This window comes from Protopterus annectens, chromosome 16.part0 (genome assembly GCF_019279795.1).
Source record: "Protopterus annectens isolate FY-2018-M chromosome 16.part0, PAN1.0, whole genome shotgun sequence".
Lineage (NCBI taxonomy): Eukaryota > Metazoa > Chordata > Ceratodontiformes > Protopteridae > Protopterus > Protopterus annectens.
In genome coordinates, this window is record NC_056750.1 from 806,226,765 (window position 1) to 806,243,205 (window position 16,441).

Below are 16,441 nucleotides of genomic sequence, written 5' to 3' on the forward strand. Positions count from 1 at the left end.
ACCCACAGTTTCATTGTGTTGATGATTTCAGTAACAGCAGTTGGACTAAATATGAAAGTCAATTAAAACAATTTGACTAATCTTGTTTTGTTTGTAATTACTGTACTCATACCCACATAGTCAACTTCATATTAAAGTTTATGTTCATTTTGCAAGTATTGGGCATTAATTATGCATAGCATTACAAGCCTAGCCAAAAATGAACCAAGAAAAAAAAAACATTTAGAAGTTCCCTCCCACCCCAAGGTGTGCAAGGCAATGTAAACGAGAAGGTAGTTTGAGGCTGCCTATCCAGTTATGTAGATTTATCATTAAGGTAGCAAGGGGGGTGCTACTCCATTTTTGTACCAGACTCCAGTTCTAATGGTCTTTAAAATGACTGTTAATTTTGTTTCACCTTATTTGTTGAAAAATATTGGGGTTGTGGTTAAAAGTTATCAGTTGTTCTTTTGTTAATTCAAATACAGATTCCAAAATGTTGTTTTTTGCATTTATAGTTCATTAATTTGCTAACTAGAAATTTCCTAAAGGAAAGCACTTTAGGTGTATGTTTTTCAGGGAAGACAGAAGCAAAGAGCATTAAATAACCTAAGAGTTCCTGAGTGTCGTAAGTCGGAGCCGACAGGATTCAAAGTAGGGGTCCGTCTTTACTGTCCAGAAGTGTAATCATTCTGCTATAAAGCGTTCAGATCTGTTTGTGGAGAATTTAGTCAAGAAATTTCAGAATACATGAAATCAAGTGTAACACTTATGCTTACCACCATAGTGGCGATCTGGGGCATTACTATATTTCAATTTGTATTAACAAAGTAGGTTTCAGATTGTCCCGACTGGCTTCAGTTTTGTTACTGTGTCATTTGTGAGTTTTAGTTCAGCTGATTGAACCTCTGTAGTGTACCAAATCTAACTAAAGTGAAAAAAATAGAGCAAAAACGTACTTGTATGCAATAGTGCAAATTATTTTTCTTTAGCCCTGATGATTTGAGATGAAATTTTATAGTACAGCTCATGACCTGTGTCTAAACTGTACCCTCCAGCTGTGTTTTCAGTACAGCCTGGTAAATGAAATTGCATATATATTAGAAATTTAAAGAGCAAATCTTTAAAATGCACAAATAAAAACTGTAGGATTCTTTCCTCATAGAAAATTATTATTCAGGGGCAGTCAAGCTTTCCTACTCACACTCGACTTAAATCTACTAACTCGGAGGTTACACAGTCCCAAACAAAGGGCAGCACTGCATGCCTGCTCCTTCTGTGTGGTTGGTTGACCTTAGCATTACTATAAGTAAGAAGGGGTATGATGTGCCGCAGCCTCTCCCCATATAGAACTGTGTTTATTACAGGTTTTTCCCCCCCTTTTAATCGGAGTCTTGTAGTAGGCATATGAGGTGCACAAGTAGCTACAGAGAGGTGTAGTATGACTTAATCTGCACAATAACATTTGGAACTGGCAGGCAGCAGATATCATACGTCATATTATTCTGGGTCTGTATGGTTTAGCATGCTGTTCGTCATCACATGTAGGCTGTCCATTGTATGCCGAGTGCAGTGTAGCCTGACTCGTACAGTTGAGTTTTGATGACATTGTATGCTGAGTGCAGTGTAGCCTGACTCGTACAGTTGACTTTTGATGACATTGTATGCTGAGTGCAGTGTAGCCTGACTCGTACAGTTGACTTTTGATGACATTGTATGCCGAGTGCAGTGTAGCCTGACTCGTACAGTTGAGTTTTGATGACATTGTATGCTGAATGCAGTGTAGCCTGACTCGTACAGTTGAGTTTTGATGACATTGTATGCTGAGTGCAGTGTAGCCTGACTCGTACAGTTGAGTTTTGATGAAGACCATTTTCTGAAATCTACTTTCAACTTCATGTAGGACATCTAGGAATCTTATTCAGTAAGTTGACTTGGTACCCATTAGTGATTGCACAATAACTATATCTAAATGTTATTATTTTGAGTAAGTCTCCACATATGCACAAGAGTGGTACGTAAAGGTTCGGATTTATGAATAAAAAACACAGAGAAAAGCATTAATTAGTGGCTATGAGAAGGATACAGTGATTCAAAGGCAGTGCATAATGCATGTAAGCCACCTGGTGAAGCAAACTCCAAAATATTAGCATTGTGCAGCTACACAGTGCTGGTAATTGTATCCCAGCAAAAGCACTTTGGTAGTGCAAACATAAAGGCGGGGTTTGTGTTTCATGGTCCTTTATGACTTGATGTTGCAGTGATGCCAGTGTTGCAGGGTTTGTGTTTCATGGTCCTTTATGACTTGTTGCAGTGATGCCAGTGTTGCAGGGTTTGTGTTTCATGGTCCTTTATGACTTGATGTTGCAGTGATGCCAGTGTTGCAGGGTTTATGTTTCATGGTCCTTTATGACTTGATGTTGCAGTGACGCCAGTGTTGCCTTACTTGTATGTAAATATGTGTGTGTTTCTCTCCCTGATGCCTTTTTCCGTATTAATCTGTGCCTTTAGGAGATACCTTTGACATCGAAGAGCATATAAGTGAGCATCAAGCTGAAGTGCTTGCAGAGTTTGAACGCAGAAAACGGGCCAGGCAGATCAATGTTTCTACTGATGATGCGGAAGTCAGAGCATGCTTGAGAGCACTTGGAGAACCAGTTACCCTTTTTGGTGAGGGGCCAGCAGAGAGACGAGAGAGGTGATTCTGAGTATTCTTTTAAATTGAGAGCTGTACTTTCAGGTTGTTAGTGGTTTGCATGTTTAAATTGTTTTGCTTATGCTATTATGATACGATATTCTGATTTTTGTAAAGATTTGAAATTTAACAGATCTGTATAAGAAGGGCAGTCAGAATTCTACATGCATTTCATATTTCTAGAACGGTGTCGTCTACAAAAATGTTATCTTGCTTGTTTCTACAAAGAACCTCTTTTAATCTGATTTTTGGGAAGTGGTGAGCAGTAATGTCCTCCAGGGTATGTTAATGTCTACAGCCCTGGGAGGGCGTTGTGTACACAGTAGCACACACCCTGGAACACATTTTTTTTTGTTTGCTTTTTCTTTTTTAGCACTGCATTTTTCTATCCTTTTTTTTTTACATTACATACAGTTCCTTCACCTAAAGTATCAAACTTGCTTTAGTGTATATGATTGTTTTTGGAAGAAGTATTTTACATCCAAAATATAAGTTATGGTAATTATTTAATGTCCACACAGCAGAAATGCAGAGCATTGCAACTCCATCCCCCCATAGCAGTCCATAATTTTACAGCCTAGGATAGGGTCTATGTTAAATAAATGGACGCTTAAAATGTCGACTACAACATACTCAAACACTGTTAAGCGAACGTTTATTTAATCGACCGCTCAGAACTTTGGAAAACAGAGTTCTGAAATATTTCGTTTGGCCAGCACTGACTTATGTGACATAATATGTCATGTAAGCTAGTGCTAACAGCGCCGTACAGTGCAAAATGGGAGAATTTCCCTTTTCTGCACCGAAGTGCGGCCTCTGAGTTGGTATATTTAAGTAGGGGAGGTGGGGGGTGCAGGGGTGTTTGCCCCCCTGCTTGCAAAGTTAAAGTATGTTGTCAGTTTTTTTTTTTGTTATTATATGTATGTACCTTGTATTCGTTGGTTTCATGTACTGTAGCACTTGGGAGGGGTAGGAGGCCAAACGGAACATTTCGAGATTGTGTTTTTCGATATTTTGAGCGGTCAGTTAAATAAACTTTTGCTATAAGTGTTCGAGTATGTTGTACTGGACATTTTAAGCGTTTGTTTATTTAACATAGACCCCTAGGATAGTGTTGCTTTAAATAATGAAAAATCAATGAAGTTTAAAAGTCAGTCAGTAATGGTACACATTGAGATCACATGCTCATAGACTACCTGCTGTGTTTGGTGAGATCTCCAAGACTAAGACTGTTAGGACATCTGATCAACTCTTTGTTTCCTTTCATCCCAAGTCCTTGGGATTAGCTGTATCAAGCAAATTATTTCTTCTTGGATCTTAAAAGCTGTTTCTTGTTTGTTATACCTTTTATGGTAAAAGCCTTCTTTATTCTGTTAAGGCTCATTTTACTAATTTCTAGGGCTGTGGCTTCTTCTAGTGCTTTTCTCAAGGGTTTAGATACTAACTGTAGTCGTGAGGCAGGTACCTGGACTTCTGTACATACATTTACCAAACACTACAAGTTAGATGGAATCTCTAGAGTTAGAGGTGGTTTTGCTAAGGCGATCTTTCATGGCTTCCTAGAGGGCTCTTCTGGTTCTTTCTCCTACCAAGTTTCTTCCTGAGCATTGGCACTTTTTCCTAATGTAATGAATGCTACAAGAGTTATGGAAGGACATAGTAAAGCTGTGTCTTGGTAGATGATGATCTCTTCACTGCTGCAGTATTCACTCCCTCCCTCCACTCCTGATCCATTTCTCTTCTGGATGTATTGATTACCTTTTCTTTTCCTTGGACTGGTGTTCCTACTGGGGCTGTCAGTTTTGAAGATGATACATCCAGACGTCACTTTTATGCCCTTTGCTATGCTAGAAGCGTACATGTGCCATATTGCGTACCTATAAAGCAGCCTAAAGGCTTCGGTGTACTGGCTGGACATTGGGCCAGCCATTGCAGGAGATCCCTAATGTAACGTACACTGATGTAGTGAATACTGCAGCAGTGAAGACAAGGACAGCTACCGTTATGGTAAGATTTTACACAACTGTACTCTTGTCCTTTTACCAGAGCTTTACAGCAAAGGAGCTAGTTATTCCTCCATTAAAGTGCATTTAGCAGCCAATTCTTTCCGTCGTAATGGATTCCTAACGTTTTCTCTGGCATCCCACAAATCATGTGAAGTCTTTCTTAAAGGTATATTCCACTGTAGACGTCCTTGATGAAACCTGCTCCTTCCTGGGATCTTAACTTTGTATTGGAGAGTTTAATGAAGTTCATTTCCATTTAAGGTCCTGTCTTGGAAGACTACACTACTGATAGCTGTCACTTCTGCCAAGAGAATATTTGTGCTTCACTCCTTTTCTTTATGATATCCCTACATCATGTTTCATCCTGATAGAGTATCTCTGATCAGTCTGGTCCTTCATGCTTATGACTGGCCACTCAGAATAACTTGAATCAATGCGTTCATCTGATGGTCTTTTTTTCCTAAGTACTCCAACCAGAGTGGAGTGTATTTGTTATTATACAAAAGCTTTTAGGAAGTATGACCAACTTTGCATTAGTTTTTCTCCAGCTAGACTGAGCTGCAAGGTTTCCAAAATTACATTAGCTACAAGCCACACCAACTGTCCTTACCCCTAGAACCAAACTCCACAGTACTGCACATACTTTCCCCTCTCAGGCACCTTACCCTTTGGCAAGTTCTCCCCATTGACATGAAGGAAATCAGTATGTATTCCAAATTCAGAATGCAGCTCAAAAAGCACTTCTTCATTAACTAATAACTCATTTCCTGCAATACAGCTCTTTTGAGTGTGTATCTTTAACTTTGAGTGGGTGTGGCTTAAGTCTTGAAAAAAATTGAAGTCATCACCTTACATTTCTAACAAGTAGTCATTGACAGAGATCAAATATCAATACAATTGTGTTTGCCATCATAGGTTCATAGGTAAGTACTAGGCTATCTGCCCATGGGCATTTATAAGCCTAGCCACAGAGTGATGGCTTTCACCTCCCAATTAGATTAGTAACCTGGGCCTCTGTCAGCAGGGCTCCTGAAGTGATCCCAGGGTAGAACTTACGATTACCCATCCACTCATCAAGATTTCTCTTGAAGAGGGTCAGAGAGGAGCTCTGTCGAATATGGATTGGGATTCTATTCCAGAGTGAGGGGAGTCGCTGGGACAGGAATCTATCCCTCCAGCATGTCCTGTTTATTGTTGTACATAGGTTCAAGTTGCTAGAACGAGTGGTTCTGAGGGATCTTGTGTTTTTGAGGTGAAGCATGTCCATTAGTTCAGGGTTTGACATGGCCCTATAGGTCACCTCTGAGCAGACTATAAGCGACTGAGAAGAGCTGGAGCTTTTTTAGTTGTGCTTCATAGGGTGATTGTTTAAGGCCCTTAATCCTCTTAGTGAGGTACTTCTGTGGTCTTTCTAGTTGTTGCAGGTGTCTAGTGAGGTACAGCCCAAATGGGGCATTGCACTCTATTATTGGCCTAATGAGTGAGGATTAAAGGGGCACAATCACCTCCTTGGATCTGGATGAGAAACCCTTTGTGATCAGGTGTGCCACATAGAAGGATTTCCTGACCGTTTTGGCTATGTGGTTATCAAAGGAGAGCATGCTATCTACTTGGGTACCCAGGTCCCTAATTACTTCTTCTGTACTTAGTGGATTCCCATCTGTGTGGTAGTTTGTAGGTACTTTGTTTTTCCCAAATGGGATTGTTATGCATTTTTTGGCATTTAGCTTGAGGCCGTGTCTTTGACATTTGTGCTTAAAGGTAGAATATTCGGATATCTTGTATGTAGCATGGTTTTGAAATTATTAATGCAAATGTGAACAAGCAATATTTTTGACGCCCAGAGGCGCAGTAGGAGATAACTACAGAAATGCTTGGAGGCACACTTGGCTGTAATGAGGCAACTGCTTATGCTTCAAAAAGGGACATACCAGATAATCTGTCTCCTGTCTTGTCTCTCCTCTCCTCTCTCAAGATTTACTGAAAATTGACTGACTTTAGAAACTAATGTTATGTCTTGCACTTGTACTCTGCTTGATTGTACATAGCACTGTGCTTTTTCGCTAATATATGTACAGTTTTTTTCTTTGCAATTAGTCTGAACTACCCTGTTATCTTTTACATTTCTATATGCTTTATTTGTGAAATGTTTTGTATTTCACCCGGGCTGAACCTAAACGATTAGCGCACTACCATAATCAAATCATGAACAACCCCCTTTTCCCCATTTTATACATGGAGTCGGGGTGTCCTGTCACTTGTTGTCTTCTTTCCCTCTTCAGTGCTTCTCTCCTACCTTCGTTGGCAATCTTGTCTGATTGCTGTAGGTCTTCTCACACTGAATCCATCCACCTGTTTGCTGGATGCCCTAATTTCCTCTTGCATTCTTCCTGTTTGTTCTTCGTTTAACCGTCTTTTGTTCGAACCACCATAATCTGTTGTCTTTGACCTTTTCTGCAATTGGAGCTACTTTGGCTTCTGCTGTTGTGTCATTTCTTTGTTTGCATCCTAATACCCATCTCGGGTACTTCTTCTCCATCACCTCTCACTTCCTCAACTGCTCTGCTTTTACTGCCCACTTTTTTGTATCTTACAGTAGTACCAGTCACACCACTGTTTCATACACCTTACTTTTCAGCATCTTGAACATCCTTCTGTCATACAATCTCCTTGACACTCTACTGGCTGCAGCCCCTCTGATTCTAACTTTGACCTATTTGTTCAGACTTCCCTTCTCAACCACCTCTCCCAGATACCTTAAGCTATTAATGTGTTCCACTGTTTTCCTTCTATCTCAAATTCATACCTCTTAACTCTCCAGATGTACCCAAAATGTCCAGATTTTTGCCTCATATTTTTGATCTGTTACTTATAAAAATTTGTGGTTTTCTGATAAATTTCTGAGGATTGAAGTCACTAAATAATTATGTAAATTTGAGTTTCAGAATTCATATCTTCAGAAAATGCATGCTAATATAAAATCTAATATTCTAGCAATTTTCTAGATTTATAAAGGCAATATTTAAAATTTGTCCCTGATTTTTGGGCTTTTGTCACCCCATTTTTTTTTTTACTTTGTCTAGATTTTTTGTGCTTATAGGTTGGGGTGTAATCTCATTTCTCAATTTCTGATTTTCCCCCTTTTTGCTGCCATTACAGCTGTCTTATCTGTACTCTCTTTCATCTCATGTGCCTTATGTTTTGCATTCCATTCCCCTATCCTTTGTTAGAATTCTTGTTCAGAGTCTGCGTGTAATGCCACATTGTCTGCATGCAGCAACTTTGTTGATTTGTCCCCCTCCAACCTGTTTGCTGTTGTAGTTAATCACCAGTATGAACACCAGTATGAACAGCAGTGGGCTCAGAGCTGAACCCTGATGCACACACTCCCACTGGGAACCCCTCTGTGAGGCTAAACACTGTTTATGTTTGAGTCATTGTCCTTTTACATAGAGCTTGCAATAATTTACCAGTATTTCTGGGACTTCAAGCTACTGTAGGACTGCCCAAATCCTCTTTCTTGGGATCTTATCATATGCCTCCTACAAGTCAAGGAATGCCCTGTTGGCCTCTTTATTCATCTCTAACTTCTCAACTATCTGTCTCACTGCATCCTTATCTGAATCCAGACTGGTCACTTTCATCTTATAACCATATATTTGTTCAAACAGGTGAAGAGAAAGCTGACAAGAATAAAAAAAAAAAATGCCATCCAAGGGAGGTAAAGCCACAAGACCACTGGTTTAATGAGCGCTTTCATTCCAAACATAAAACAGAAACTTAAATTAAACTCAGGAACTCAGATTAAACATTCACTCACCATTACATTTTTGGCCACATAATGACAGTCAACAAGTTTATAAAAGAGGAAATGGTGAGTAAATGTTTAATGTGATGAAGTTCCTGTTTTATGTTGCGAACAAAAGCACTCTTTAAACCAGTGATCTGAAGTTGTTAATCTTCTTCCATTCCTCACTGATGGGTACGGTTCCAAACCCTTGGAACCGAGTTGGCCAAATGCCAAGCTAGCGTACACCAAACTCTCAAGCCACGCTACTACCCACGGTGCCCTTCATCCCATACCTCAGATCTCATTTGCCGCACAGCCATATAGCAGCGTTTTCACCAAGCTCTCCAGCTAAGTAGTTTTAAATTATTTAGACTTGTATTTCTTCCATAATTGCTCTTCTAGTGTCTTCTTATAGTTTAGCTCTACCCACAGTTATTCCTTTTTCTTACCATTGTTGGTATTTTCTTTCTTTTCCTTTACCTTTTACCACTCTTTCTGGTAGTCTGGCCTTTTTCTCCGCCTTTTCTCTGTTTGAGCGAGTGTTAGTATGTCTGAGAAAAAGGGTACTTCAGGTTTTAAACATTGCAGGTCGTGCAGTGGTAAATTACCTAACAGTGACTTGCATTTTAAATGCATTTATTGTTTGGGAGTCTTGCACCTTTCTGCTTCTCCTCCATGTGATGTTTGTGCGAGTTTTATTCAACGGACGTTGAATGAACGGCGCACCAAGTTGATTTTGAAAGGATTGCTTTCCTCTCCTTTCTCGGAGGCTATTTCTGCGGAGGTCTCAACCCCTCCAGGCAAGGATAAGAAGCGCCCCCGCTCAGACCATTCTTCACCGGCTGGTGATAGGGGCAAAAATCATCAATCTAAGACTGGTAGATCTTCCTCCGAGCATCGACTCGCTGTCTTGGTGCTACCGATTTCGGCAACTAGCGCAGTTTCTGGGAAGTCTGAATTGTCGGTGCTGACTACTGAAATGCTGATTACGTCGGTTCTGACCAGTCTGGTTCAGGAAACTTTGGCACCAACCTCGCCTTTACAGGCTCCGGCGACCTCGGATCTAATTTCGACTACTACCCCGATTGTGACTTCGGTTCCGAGTTCACTCTCGGTGCTGACTTTACCGTTTACTCAATTCAAATCAGAAGCCTCAGCTCCATTGAGTTCATTACCACGGACAAGGTATTCGTCTTCTGTGAACCCGTTTGCCGGGCAACCCTACAGTCCTTTTCTGGACCGGCCTGAATCCCCTTCCGGGATATCGATTAGGTCTGCCAGGAGCATGTCCGAAATAGACATTGTTTGTCTCGTGGATCAGGTATTGACTGCAAGAGGAATCTCCAGACCCTGTTCTACTTCGGGTGTTGGGATTTTTCCTCCTTCGACTCTTTCGTATTCTCCTGATGGGGATCTTTGGGTTCTGAGGCCCCCTTGCCCATTGCTTTGAACGGAACCCCTTCTGTCGGTGCCAACTGCTTTGATGCCTGAAGCATTTAAGTCCTGATTGGCTTTAGTTCCGGTGACAGCTCACCTTACTCAACCCCTTGCTTCGAGGGCGGAATATTCTTTTCCGGTCCCGTCACCGACATTCTTCTCTGTTCCCGTGTCGGATCCGAGAGTTTTTTCTGCACTGAACCCTTCTCAAAAGTCAGTTTTGGAGGTGGGCCATTCGGAGCGGGGTGTGACCCCGGTTCCGATTCAATCCTTTTCAGTTCTGGGCTCCCATCCCTGTTCGGGTGGGCCTGCCTACCGGATTATGGAGAGAGTGCTGACGGCTAGCAATCCTCCTCCGTCAGTTCCGCCTTTGGTTTCCCCTTTTACTCAGCCATTGCCAGCCCTTTGCTGGGGACCACTAATCCAAAGCACCCCCCCCCTTTCCGAGGCTTCTTCAGACATTCCCACCGAAGAGCCCCCACGGAAGAGGGTGCACAAAAGAAAACACATAGAATCACCTGAAGTGTCCCTTACTGAGGATATGGATTATGATAATGGGGAAGGTTCCCATAGATCACCCCCTGACTGTTTCCTTTGGGGACATCTTGGAGATTTTGAGTCCGCAGGGTGACTGGAAATTTTCCACCCCTTCCCCGGAAGAATCCGTATTCTTACAAGCTTTCCGTTCCCGGTCCACTATGTCCTGGGTGACCCCTCCTGCAGATGAGTTGGTCAAATTCATCATGCAGCAAGCATGGAAGAGTCCAGATTCAGTAGAAGCTATCCCCAGGAAATCAGACAAAGTACTTTCTCCTCCAGAGGATCAACCCCATTGGTCTAAAGGCTTGCTAGTAGACGCTTTGGTGGTGGCGGTGGCCACAAAGAAGGACTTGGCAGAAGAGTGTCCGGATGTCCTTCAAGGATGCATCTGCAGTCATAACATATGGGTTGTCCTGCCTCAGGCAGCCCTTCGGTCGGCCGGATTCCAAAGTCTGGGTCTGGCCTCAGCTGATGTCGCACTTACCCCGACGTCAGAGCTTCTGGGGTATAAAGGCATCAGCCGACGCCATTTTCCCCAGTCTTTCTTGCCGCGCGGTGCCCGAAGCAGAAGCTGTTCGCAAGTGCCGGTTGGTCAGATCCAGAGATTTCAGCTACCGAAGACTTCTAAAAAAGCTAAGTACCCCATTGGGGACTCTTTCTTGCCTCAGCCGATGTCAGACAAAGTAAATAATTGTTTAACTTGTGGGAAACAAATACCTCATAAGGATTTCCATTCTTACTGCCTTCCTTGCTTAGGCCCAGACCATGACGTATCAGCTTGTTTAGCCTGTGCCTCCTTCAACCGACGGACTCTTAGACGTCGGTCGGAGTTTGCAGAAGAGTTTTTTTGGATCCGCTTTTGCATATAAAATGCCGTCGGAGACTCCGACTACACATTTAGCCAAAAAACGCAAGGAAAAGGACCGCCACTCGTGGCCAGCAGTTTCGGCTGAAACCACGGTTAGGCCTACCGCGAGTGTCTCGGTTTCGGCTGAAACAGAGTCCTCGGTTCTTACTTCTGCCGAAATCATACCTCTGACAACCGAGGCCAGAGAGGACCCGGCTGAGTCGGCTACAGAAATCCCTACCGAAGAAGCAAGCGCACAAGAATTGTCCGACACCATCCCATTGGACATTTCTACTCCTGCACGTGGGGCAGCTAAGCCCCCTGCTTCTATGTCTATTAAGGCCTTCTCCAGGGCTAAAGCAGCTAAAATTTCAAAGGCTTTGCCTGCAAAATCTACCTCTCAGAGACCTTCCTCAAGTTCTCAGATTCTCAGCCTTGCTGAGGACCTTATATCTCTGATTAGGAGTTCCCAACCTCACCTAGACAGGGCCTCTCAACCTCCTCCTGACAAAAGGCCTAGGACTGAACCCCCTGAACCTCTCTCCTCTGATTACTCCTTGGATGGATCTGATTTATCAGACCATCAGGAAGGACCGTACTCACCTTATGAGGATTCAGATGCAGAAGACTCTATTCCTTCTGCCTCCCCTCCAGAAGAATTTTCCTTTGGGGAGACTTTACACTCAATGAGGGAACACTTTCAATGGCAGGGTCAGGATTTCTCTGATTCTAGAAAAAGACTAAGGACCTTTATGCACTTGCCACAGCATAGGCCTTTAGCCATACCACCCGTGCTAACTGTAGTTGATGATGCATATAATGATGTCAGTTCTGCCCCTGATTCTCTTCCCCGGCCCCTGACATATTACAGGGTCCCGGATTCTCACTTTCACTTGTATAAAGCCCATGCTGCAGACCCAGAAACTATTTCTCAGGGCCCAAAAGGTGTTGCAGCTGCCACTGCCAAAAACCCCCTACCCTCTGAAAGAGAGTCAAGAGCATTAGAGAGATGGGGAAAAAAGGTTTATACATCTGCTACTCTTTCTGCCAGGGCATTAAACTGTCAATTCCATATGATACAGTACCAGGAATATTTGTTAGATCAGCTGAATAAAAAGCTTTCTTCCCCTGAACCTTTAGACCGCAAGTCCCTTCAGGATTTGGTACACAACTCTCAGCAGGTCAGTAATCATTTCTTAAAATGTGGCTATGATGCACTGGAGGCTTTATTTAGATCAGCTATGACTGGAGCAGTAATTCGAAGGCATGCCTGGCTAAAAGAGCAATCCTTGCCAGACCATGTCAAGGCTAAACTCCTAGATGCTCCAATGGAGAAACAAAGTTTATTTGGCTCCCCTGCACAGGAGATTCTAAAGAAAGTGGAAGAAAAAGCAAAATCTGTGCAAACAGTAAAAGATTTTCTGCAGGTCCAACCTCTGAGGTTCAGCAGAAACTGGCCTTCAAAGAATTGGTCCTTTCCAGACACCTCCAGAGCACAGAGGGGCAGGAATAGACTCCCAAGAGGCAGAGGTCAATCAAAGGGTGCCTACAGGGGTCGTCAGTGGCAACCTACCAACCAGAGGAGTACTGCCACAGCTGAAACTACAACCACTCCCACAGGACAGACACAATGACTTGGCTCTGATTCTGCCTACCTGGGAACAACTGGAAGCACCCTTGGGCGGAAAGTTGGCTTTATTCTCGAAAAATTGGCATTGCATTACAAAAGACAAATGGACATTGCAAACAATAGACAAAGGATACAGGTTTCACTTCCACACTTTACCAAAAAAGAGCGGAATGCCAAACCTTCCACCAAACCAGAAGCCAGAGGCTCTAAGACAAATCAACAATTTACTTCAGATGAAAGCAATAGAAAGGGTACCATCTATGGAACAAGGCCAAGGATTTTACTCCAGACTATTCCTTGTACCAAGAAAAGAAACCCAATGGAGGCCTATTCTCGACTTGTCCGCACTAAACACATATCTCATTGTACCAAAATTCAAAATGCTGACCCTACAGCAACTTCTTCCCATGTTGGGCAAGGAGTCTTGGCTGGTGACTCTAGATCTCAAGGAGGCATACCTGCACGTCCCTATACGACCAGATTGCAGAAGACACCTCAGATTTCTTGCAGGATCAGAGCATTATCAATTCTCAGCATTGCCCTTTGGCTTATCTACTGCGCCCAGAGTATTCACAAAATGCCTGGCATCAGTAATTGCACATTGCAGGCTTCAGGGAATTCAAATCTACCCATACCTCGACTGCTTAATACAAGCGGACAACACGACAAAACTAATAAAGGATTTGGCCTATGTCATACACCTGTTACAGGCCTTGGGATACACAGTCAACATCCAGAAGTCAAGACTAGTGCCATCCCAAAGGATAACTTTTTTGGGTGTGGATCTGGACACAATAACTCAGATGGCTTTTCTCACAGAAGAAAAACAAAAGCAACTTCCAGTCTACTTCATGGTTTTGACAAGACAAACTCAGCTTACTGCAAGGAAAGTCCTGCAGGCCCTGGGTTACATGGCATCCTGCATAATCTTGATCCCGCATGCCAGGCTGCATATGAGGAAATTACAATGGTACCTAAGGAATGTATGGTCTCAACACAGGCACAGTCTAGAAACCATGATACCAATCATTCCATGCCTGAAAAAGGAATTCCTGTGGTGGGCTCAGGCCTGCCAGACCAACACAGGGTTGCCTTTCAACAAACCACAACCAAGGCAGACCATCACCACGGACGCCTCAGACCTAGGATGGGGAGCACACATGGAAGACAAGTGTATCCAAGGCCTATGGTCTCAAGACCAGCTAAATTTGCACATAAACCTAAAGGAGATGCTGGCAGTGAAGCATGCAATCGAGGCATTCAAATCATTCCTCCAGCAAGGACATCTGCTGATAAGGACGGACAATACCACAGTCATGTGGTACATAAACAAACAGGGAGGCACGCATTCCTACCCTCTATGCCGGATGGCAATGGATCTGTGGAACCTAGGCCTGAATCTCAACATCCAACTGCAGGCCAAATTCGTACCAGGAAAAGAGAATTCACTAGCAGACAGCTTAAGCAGAACTACCACGGATGCTCACGAATGGATGCTGCATCCAGACATCTTCAAAATCATAACAAACAAATGGGGAATGCCAGAGATAGACCTGTTCGCCTCCCCACTCAACCACCAACTGAACAAATTCTGCGCAAGAGTATACCACCCATAAGCCTGGAGGGTGGACTCCCTCTCTTTCAGCTGGAAGGCCCTAACAGTGTACGCTTTTCCACCTCTCCCATTGATGTACAAAGTTCTACTGAAGATCAGGGAGGAACAGCCAAAGGTGATTCTGATAGCTCCAGACTGGCCAAGGCAGCATTGGTATCCGTTACTGAGAAGCATGTCTCGGACGAACTCATGGCCTCTACCCCTATGGCCTTTACTTCTAACGCAGAACAACTGCAAGACCCTGCATCCAAACTTGAAAACACTGCAGCTAATTGCCTGGAAAATTGCTTAAAACAAAACCAAACTGCTTTATCCCAGAGGGTCAAGGACATTATCCTGGAGGCTCGCAGACCCTCCACAAGAAAAACATACTCAGCTAAATGGAAGAGATTCCTCATTGGGAGTGAATCAAAGGGTACAAATGCCACACTGGCAAACCTAGCACACATTCTAGAGTACTTAGCAGAACTGTTCCACAATGGCCTGTCCTATTCTTCCATTAAGATTCATGCCTCAGCAATTTCAGCAGAGTACAATATGGATCCTCCTATCTTCTCTCACCCTCTCCTCAGACAATTTTTAAGAGGGATCAAAAATGTAAAACCTCCAAGGAAACCTCCTCTGCCTACATGGGATCTCAATTTTGTGCTGGAAAAATGAACACTACCCCCTTTTGAACCAGCAGCATCAGCAGACTTACAGTTCTTATCTTGGAAAACTGCTTTCCTTCTAGCAATAACTTCAGCAAGAAGAGTATCCGAGTTACAGGTATTAATGGCAGTGCAGCCTTTCCTTATCTTTCACCAGGATAGAGTGTCTCTGAGAACCAATCCTACCTTCATGCCAAAGGTGGTATCCAGGATATCCTTGAACCAAGCTATTCATTTACCTACGTTCTTCCCTAACCCACAGAACAGGGGGGAAAAACTACTGCACACCTTGGATGTACACAGACAACTGCGCTACTATCTGGACAGAACTAAGGCCAGCAGAAAAACTGACCAGCTTCTGGTAGCATATGCAACAGGAGTGCAAGGAAAAGCAATTTCAAAACAGACAATCTCAAAATGGATAGGAAATTGCATTCGATTCTGCTACTCTTTTCATGGAAAGACAACTCCTGAAAATATCAGACCTCACTCCACAAGAGCCACAGCCACCACTACAGCTTTCCTACGAGGGGTGGCTACCAAGGACATTTTAGAAGCTGCTACTTGGAGCTCCGTGCATACATTTGCCAAGCATTACAATCTACCTTTATATTCCAGATCCCGAGCAGGTTTTGCAACTGCAGTTCTACAGGGGATCTTAACTACACCATCATTATCTTAGTACCTCCTCCCCCAGTTTGGCTATGGTATTCTACCCATATGTTATGACTGCAGATGCATCCTTGAAGGACATAGTACAGTTTTGTACCTACCATAAATGTAGATGTCCGATAGGTATGCATCTGCAGTCAGGATTACTCACCCTCCTTCCCCTCTGTGGTATTCCTAGGGTGCTTACCTCTCTTTCAGCTAGCTGGGGGAATCTATTATAGTGTATTTGTTTGTATGTATATATGTATATATATTTTGTTTGCTACTGTTTGGATTTTTCAACATTTATCCAAATTTAGCCTTCTTAGAGGGCACCTGGCATCTGGGGCAAGAAACACTGAGGAAAATGGCGTCGGCTGATGCCTTTATACCCCAGAAGCTCTGACGTCGGGGAAAGTGCGACATCAGCCGAGGCCAGACCCAGACTTTGGAATCCGGCCGACCGAAGGGCTGCCTGAGGCAGGACAACCCATATGTTATGACTGCAGATGCATACCTATCGGACATCTACATTTATGGTAGATACAAAACTGTACTATGTTCATCCACCCAACAGGGAGTCCCGGGAGGTGGACAGGCT

At 43.2% G+C, this 16,441-nt stretch overlaps 1 protein-coding gene across 2 annotated transcripts in view; it reads left to right on the forward strand.

Annotated features, from left to right (window-relative positions):
* Window positions 1–16,441, forward strand: part of PRPF4 (pre-mRNA processing factor 4) — a 981,057-nt gene that overhangs the window by 387,388 nt on the left and 577,228 nt on the right. For both annotated transcript variants that reach the window (XM_044058032.1, XM_044058033.1), the window contains exon 3: window positions 2,491–2,677. In XM_044058032.1, the coding sequence (XP_043913967.1) occupies window positions 2,491–2,677 (187 nt within the window). The remainder of the gene's footprint in view (window positions 1–2,490; window positions 2,678–16,441) is intronic.